This window comes from Chelonoidis abingdonii, chromosome 16 (assembly GCF_003597395.2).
Source record: "Chelonoidis abingdonii isolate Lonesome George chromosome 16, CheloAbing_2.0, whole genome shotgun sequence".
NCBI classification, from domain to species: Eukaryota; Metazoa; Chordata; order Testudines; family Testudinidae; genus Chelonoidis; species Chelonoidis abingdonii.
The window spans coordinates 16,166,320-16,174,365 of NC_133784.1; the positions used below are offsets into that span (position 1 = coordinate 16,166,320).

The 8,046-nt window shown below is 43.2% G+C and overlaps 1 protein-coding gene across 1 annotated transcript in view; it reads left to right on the forward strand.

Moving 5' to 3' along the window:
* The window catches only part of LOC116832042 (uncharacterized), an 87,101-nt gene extending 80,376 nt beyond the window's left edge, over positions 1 to 6,725 (forward strand). The window contains exons 7-8 of the mRNA XM_075073056.1: positions 2,486 to 2,605; positions 4,170 to 6,725. Coding sequence (XP_074929157.1) covers positions 2,486 to 2,582 — 97 coding nt within the window. The 3' untranslated portion in view covers positions 2,583 to 2,605; positions 4,170 to 6,725. The remainder of the gene's footprint in view (positions 1 to 2,485; positions 2,606 to 4,169) is intronic.
* Positions 6,726 to 8,046: the final 1,321 nt, after the last annotated feature.

Here is an 8,046-nt window from a genome sequence, read left to right on the forward strand (position 1 = left end):
TCTCTTCTGCTGTGCCATGTCATTGCCTCCATCATTTTGTCTGCAGGAAGGGCATCTTCCAAAGAGCCGAAAGAGTACAGAGCCCTGGCCATGAGGGCCCTGCATGATGACTTTGGACATTTAGGGATGGAGAGGACCCTGGAACTTATCCGCAGTAGATTCTATTGGCCACGGATGGCTGAAGATGTTCGCAGGAAATGTGAGACCTGCGCGCGATGTATTCAAAGGAAAACTCTGCCCACGAGGGCTGCATATCTGAAGAACATCACCAGCAACAAACCTCTGGAGCTGGTTTGCATTGATTTCTTGTCTTTAGAAGTGGACAAGAGGAATATTGGGAACATCCTAGTAGTGACCGACCATTATACGCGATATGCGCAGGCATATCCCACAGGATGGGGAAGGCGTGCCTATGCAAATATTTGAGATTTCGCATTCCAGACATTCTTTCCACACTTCCCATACTTCACCACCAGATGTCAGGGTACAGCTCATCCTGACTCTGCTTACAGGAGCATTAGACCTTTGTCTCATTTGTAAATACAGTGAAACTGTGATGATCTAATCTTCACTTATCCTAACTTCTCCAGCATCTGAAATAGGTTCAAGTTCCCTGTGATATTGAACTGAAGTAAGATAGACCTTGATTTCCTCTACTAACAGATAGCTCCCAGGGAAGTGACGACTGGTAGCTTTCTACACTTAGTCCACTTGAGTTATTCAGGCAAATAGGGAAAGTCACTTTTGTTTTTGTTTTTCCACCTAGGTCAAAGCAAATCCCCTTTCATGGGCCCATTCTGGTAATGATGAATGATCTGCTCTGAGGTGTTTTCACAACTGCAAAAGAATTCTCCTATTAGAAAAGGAACCCATTGCTTTACATAGCAAGAGATGGGCTCCTGCCAAGGCAAACCCCTGGCCATGAGCAATGTGCTGTGCCTTATAATGTCCAAAACAGACTGATTTTTGTATTTGCAGTTCTCATACTGATAGGGCGAAATTCACCCCTGTGCACGTAGCCTATCCATCACTAGGGAACTCAAGTGGTGCACAGACCTGGGTCTGGTCCTCAGCAAAGGAGTGAAGAGATCCTTCCTAATCCCTTTCTCTTTGGCTGATTTATTGGATTTAAGATGTTCTAAAGTCATGTGTGAACTTCACACAGTCAAATATTTGCTCCAGACAAATAGCTAAACATTGGTGCTTCTTCCAAAATTATGGGTAGAATCCAATCTTAGGTGTGGAAAGCTGGGCTGGAAATCTGCCTTGGTATTTTTACTGCCCCCATCACCATGGTTTCTGAGCACTGTATCTGCCCCTATCACCATATAACACTGTAGAGTCCTTAGGAGTAGTCTATGATTTGATCTGAATAGTCACTTCTTCTACGGTGACCAGATAGCAAATGTAAAATATGAGGACAGGGGATGGGGGGTAATAGGCGCCTACATAAGACAAAGCCCTGAATATCGGGACTGTTCCTATAAAATCAGGACATCTGGCCACCCTAACCTCTTCTCCCACTCCAGGGGCAAGTAGGGTTCCATAGCATGACTGCTTTCTATCCTACTCTTCCTTAGCCCGCTGAGGATAGGCAGAGTGGCAGAATAGGCTCTCACAGCATCGCCAATATGTCTTGCTTCTGGGAGAGCTACAAATACAGCAAGAGCAGCTTCTCTCAGGGCTACAGCCCAGAAGCAGCCATGAAAATTAAAAGCAATGGAATCTCCCTAGCTATTTTCAGGGGCATCCGAGTTTTTCTGACACAAGCCCACAAGCCTTTAGAGGTGTACACCTCACTAATTCTGTCTAGAGCTGGATCTGATCTGTGACTTGGGGCGGGGGGAGATGACCCACTCACTATTGATTTTTCTGTCTGTGTACATGTGAACATTTTCATTTTCAAAAGAAGTCTTCAAAAAAAGTTCAAAAAATTTCAGCTGGCTCAGCCACAATCTTTCACCAGCCCACTGAGCCTGATCCAAAGCCCAGCAAAATCAGTGGTAATCTTTATGGTGACTTCAATGGGTCCTTCAGTCAGGCTGTACACACATCAAAAAAACTGAAGCCAAGACTGATCCAAAACATCATATATCTTGCCCTTCCAAAGAGCATTTTTCTGCCCACCAAAAGAACTAGATTTTCAAAGGGAAACTTCCCAGTAATAGGGTTGATTTGATATTTTCTGCCTGTCACTTCCCACCCCCCATGTGGGGACATACTGCGTATTTTCCTGCAGGTGTGTCAGCCTGTTTGTTATGCTGGGACTCACGGCCAAGCAAAAACATTTTATAGCTTCCATTTTTGGATGCTGCCACAAATATTTTGACAGCATGTGTTTTGGAAATTTAGACTGGAGCTGGAGAAAATAACAAATCTGGATGTAGCTCAGATGTGTGCATGTAGGCTCAGTGTAATATGTGCAAAAACACAACCACATGTTCTGAGTCCTATAAACATTAATAGCATTTTCCCATTGGTTTAGGCCAGATGTTAAGACTTCGGATCGGAGGAAGATGGAGAGGAACTCCATGATTGTTCTGAGACAAAGCACAAAGAATGAAAATGTCTGGCCTTTCTGAGCATCTGAATCCAATGGACCAAGGTAAAAGTTATCAGGGAGGAGGCTTTTTCCTTCCTCCAGCAGAGAAGTGATTTTGCATCCCATTACCAAGCTATGTTTCCATGGGCAAAGACTTGCGTAAGGTCTGATTGCTGTAAGTAGCCCCAGTAACTAAGCCCATGGAACTACTGTCATTTACAAGAGCTGAGGATATGGCCTATGTATATTTATTGTAAAATGAAGACTAATTTGAGATAATACTATCTAGATTTTTAAGGCCCAAAAGGAACAACAGGTAGTAATCAATGGCTCAATGTCTAGTTGCCCCAGGGCTCTGTCATGGGACCGGTTTTGTTCAACATCTTCATTAATGATCTGGATGATGGGATAGATTGCACCCTCAGCAAGTTCACGTATGCCACTAAGCTGTGGGGAGAGGTAGATTCGCTGGAGGGTAGGGATACGGTCCAGAGTGACCTAGATAAATTGAAAGATTGGGCTAAAAGAAATCTGATGATGTTCAACAAGGGCAAGTGCAGAGCCCATGCGCAGCTACAGGCTGGGGACCAACTGGCTAAGTGGCAGTTCTGCAGAAAAGGACTTGGGGATTACAGTGGATGAGCTGCTGGCTATGAGTCAACAGTGTGCCCTTTTTGCCAAGAAGGCTAACTGCATATTGGGCTTCATTAGTAGGAGCATTGCCAGCAGATCGAGGGAAGTGATTATTCCCCTCTATTCGGCACTGGTGAGGCCACATCTGGAGTATTGTGTCCAATTTTGGTCCCCCCACTACAGAAAGGATGTGGACAAATTGGAAAGAGTCCATCAGAGGGCAAAGAAAATGATTAGGGGGCTGGGGCACATGACTTATGAGGAGAGGCTGAGGGAAGTGGGCTTATTTAGTCTGCAGAGGACAAGAGTGAGGGGGGATTTGATAGCAGCCTTCAACTGCCTGAAGGGGGGTTCCAAAGAAGATGGAGCTAGGCTGTTCTCACTGGTGGCAGATGACAGAACAAGGAGCAATGGTCTCAAGTTGCAGTTGGGGAGGTCTAGGTTGAATACTAGGAAAAACTGTTTCACTGGAAGGGTGGTGAAGCACTGGAATGGGTGACCTAAGAAGGTGGTGGAATCTCCGTCCTGAGAAGTTTTTAAGGCCCAGCTTGACAAAGCCCTGGCTGGGATGATTTAGTTGGGATTGGTCCTGCTTTGAGCAGGGGTTGGACTAGATAACCTCCTGAGGTCTCTTCCAACCCTAATCTTCTATGATTCTATGAACATTCTGATCATATTGTCTGCCCTCCTGTACAACTCAGGCCTGAGCTACTCACCCAGCAATCCCTGCATTAAACGCACTAACTTGCCATTGAACTAGAGCATATATTTTAGAGTGACATCCAGTCTTGCTTGAAAGATTCCAAGGGATGGAGAATCCATCCCATCCCTCAGCACTTGAGAGCATCTCCATATTCAAATCTGAATAAAAACAGATTCACCCCATCCTCTAGGTCTGTGATGGAAAAGCAATTGATTGTAAGGGAGGAGAGTGCCTCCCTTTCTGTTCTCCTCCATGAGCTGCTTCATTCCACAGCCTACATTCTTGTTTCAGAGGTAAATGAGCTGGGGCGCTGTTGGACATGAAATTGAAAACCACGAGGCTACATTGTGCAGACTATGCTCTACAGCAGGATCAGCATCAAGGTGCCAGGGAGGGAGGAGAGGTAAAAGAAAGATTTGCTGAAGGGCGGGGTGCTCAGCTGTACTAGAGTTTACTCTTGACATGAATGTAAAAGTGAACTTAAAACAATGCTATATGCCAGGAATATAGTTACCATCTCAGCAATAATAATCAAGCAAGTTTGATACAATTTAATAAACAAGCTACCTTAAGTCCTCCTGCTTGTGAAGTATTATTGATTTCCTGGGCTTTATTCAGCAGAAATAGGCTAGACCCTCATAGGATACCAGTGCTTTAAGGAAAAACAAAGATTGGGAGATTACATGTAGTAGACAGTGCTGGGTATGGGCAGCAGTGCAAGTCTTAAGGAATTTTTTGTATCTCCACTTGTGGGTAATACTAACAAATCTGCACATTTTGAATGTGTCTCCACCAGCAGTGACTGGCTGGGGAGTTTTACTGAGGTCCCATGCAATGGCCAACTCAATCAAAGCCACCTGCCAAGATTTTCTAAAGCTGGATTTGTAAGTGCAAGCTTAGGTGCCAGTCTTGTGCGTGACCCCCTTTGCCAGTCTGGAGCTTCACTGACCTCAGTGGGTCCCCACGCAGACAGAGGGTTACAGCCATGCAGAGATTATTGCAGGACACTGGGGCCTTCAACCATTCAGCACCTAATGAGTGGCCTGATTTTTAAAAGTGCTGAGTGAGCTGCCCACCCAGGTCCTTGGTTTCACTGGGGACTCAGGATTTTGGAAACCCAGGCCACTTTATTAGGAGCCAAATGCAGGCTCCTGTTTTTAAAGGTTATGGGCACATTGGGTGAAGGCTCCTGGTCTGTTTGGCTGCCTGTGCATCACCATGTGCCATAGCATTTAAGAGGCAAAAAAGACGAATGAACTTAAACCTATGCCTGTGGATCAAATGCTGGATTGGGGCTCCCTCTGCTGGGAAACTTAGAATAATGGGGAGATTGGGGATGGAAAGGAAAGTTTTAAGTCTCTATAACAAGCCAGGGTAGTTCTTTTTCCAGCTAAGCTCTGTTGGCCTGTCCTCTGTTATCTACTAGATAGCTTTAAGGCTATGCCCAGCTGTTTGGAGGCTGCACTGTTGCCACTCATCCATTGCCCACCTTTAACCGATTCAGATGACACAGACCATGGTTAAAAAGGTCCCATTGAAGCCATGACTAGAGCAGCATCTCTGTGCATGTGCTATAAACCCACATTTATTTTTGCTACAAGCTCAGAATCCAAAGACTCACCCACATGGAGTGAAAATTAGTTTTTGCCTATTGGGGGAAGGGAATTCTGTCTGCTAAATTGGAATTAGACAGCTGAGCTGTTTAGCAAACAAAGTCCACAGACGCAAGTTACTGCTAACTAAAGCCCCAACTTCACATACATCTGGAACCCTAGGACACTCTCAAGAACTAACAGGCAAACTTCAAAAGATTCAGAGTTTGAATAACTCTCCAAAACCTTAAGTGAATTTCCTCTGCTCATCTGGGCTATCAGGAACCTATTGGTTCTACAAAACTGGGTTAGAACTCTCTGGAGGACAGGATCTGCCAATATTTCTGCCCAAGTGCAGAGCCAAAGGTGTAAATAAAGTAAGCTAGCCAACCTAGAGCTGGACCCAAGCTGCAAAAGTCTGAACAGGATCCAGACTTGGGGAGGAAGAGGATGTTAAATCCAGGCAGCTTATCTAGATTTAGAACCCAGTAACAAAATTCTGGATCCAAACTTACTCCATATTTGTGGCTGGTTTTGGCCCATTTCTAATACAAACACTTGACAATATTTTATAAAGAATTTTGTTCTCGTGACAGACAATGACCTGAGGTGAAACAGCTGTTATTTATCAGAACCTCTTTGCACATACAGGCCAAAAATACCAAGAATGTTCTCTAATCTAGGGGGGCAGGGGGAGCATCTTGAGATGCCTTCAAAGGTGCTGAGCACCTACAACTCCAAGGGAACTCATATGAAGCTATGGGAAGCTCAGTACCTCTGAAAATCGGGCACAAACTGTCTCAGATTTAGCATCCAAAAATGAATGCACCCAAAAGAAGGTGCTCTGATAGATCTTTCAGCTGTGCAACAAACTCAGCTGCCACTCTGGTTTTCAGTTAGTCAGTGTATGTCCTACCAGCTTTATCCAGAGCTGGGGAGGTTTTATCTTGATTATTCTGTGAATAATCATTGTGTCTTTATTAATGCAGTGGGCCAAATCCTCCATTAATTTACAGCCTCTGTAATCTCACTGACTCCAGGCAGAATTGAGCCATGCATGTTATAATAAACAGTATAATGAACTGGTATTTTTACACTTAAATGACTTTATGTATAGTTTTTATAAAATGAATTATCACTCTTCTGTTATGATGTTATATGAAATATATTCCTACATTTTTAGCAATAAATATATTTATTCCCTGCAACATACTGTGTATTTCCCCATCCTAGGATGCATTGTGATACAAATGTAAGGAGCTTAATAAAAACATTGCTATTATGGAATAAATTTGATCATAGCATTTTTAAAAGAGACAAATAGAAACAGGGTGAAAGTGTTGGGAAGCTGAAGGATACATTTTTTAATTCTGAGTGTCTCATCTGAGATACCCATCTTGGACATGATTTTCAAAAATATGAACCATCCATAATTCCAATGGGAGCGATGGATGCTGCTGCACATTTCTGAAAATAAGGCTCAAGGCATCTTACAGGGGAATCCAGAAATGGAGATGCTCAAAATTAGAAGCTACTTTTGAACGTTTCAATGTTGTTGCTCAGCTATGGAACAGCCTTTTACAGCAAGAGATGAGACAAGAAGCAATAGTCTCATGTTTCTGTTGACTGATGTCACAATACCCTTTCTGAGTAGAAGGCTGCTTCCCTCATCCACCAATACACGTTCTCCACTTTCACTCTTACACCTTCATCTGCCCATCCAGCCATATTTCCATTCATCCCTTCACCACCAGTTCATAAAAATGCTTCATTATAACCGAGCCACAAGTCACTCCTGATTGTCAGGGGACAAATTTCTCATATGTTCATCATTGGAAATTACTTAGCCGTCTTTCCTGACAATACAGATGTGATCGATTCATGAAAATTCTTCATTAAAAACAAAAAAGAAATCCCTGCTGAACCTTCAGGGTGGCAAAGTTCTAAGACAGTGGCTCCCAAACTGGAGTTCATGAACCCCTGGGGGATCGTAAAATGTTACAGGGGGTTCTCAGGAAAAAATTCCCTAATGACAGACAGAGCTGTCCCTAGGAACCCTGGGCAGCATGGGGCCAGCAGCCCAGAGTCCCTGGACTTCCAAGAGCTAAGCAGATGAAATCAAGCATATCTATCACACTGAGGAGACTTAAACTTCATGACTCCTTATAAGAAATTGAAAAGGAGGTGGATATTTTTTGCTGTTTTTAAAATTAAATAGGCATCTAGTATCATTTTTAAAATTATTATGAAGAACAAGTTTAAGCTTTGTTGTAATGTGTGTTGTTTACCTGTACTGCTCAAGACCTGAATGCTTGTGCAGGAGGAACAATTTGAGTTGGCTTCTTAAATACTTTCATGCTGTTTCACATCTGATACCCCTTGATGAAACATAGGAGCCTTGTCTTATAACAGGCTTATTCAAAGTGATACAAGCTACGAAAGTGAGATCTTGGAAGAGTGTTGCCATTTTCATAACATAATAGAAGTACTATAATGATGAATAATAATTAATAGTGTGAAATAAGCATGTCATAAAAACAAATTTTATATTTCCAAGCTCACTTCTTTTATAATTT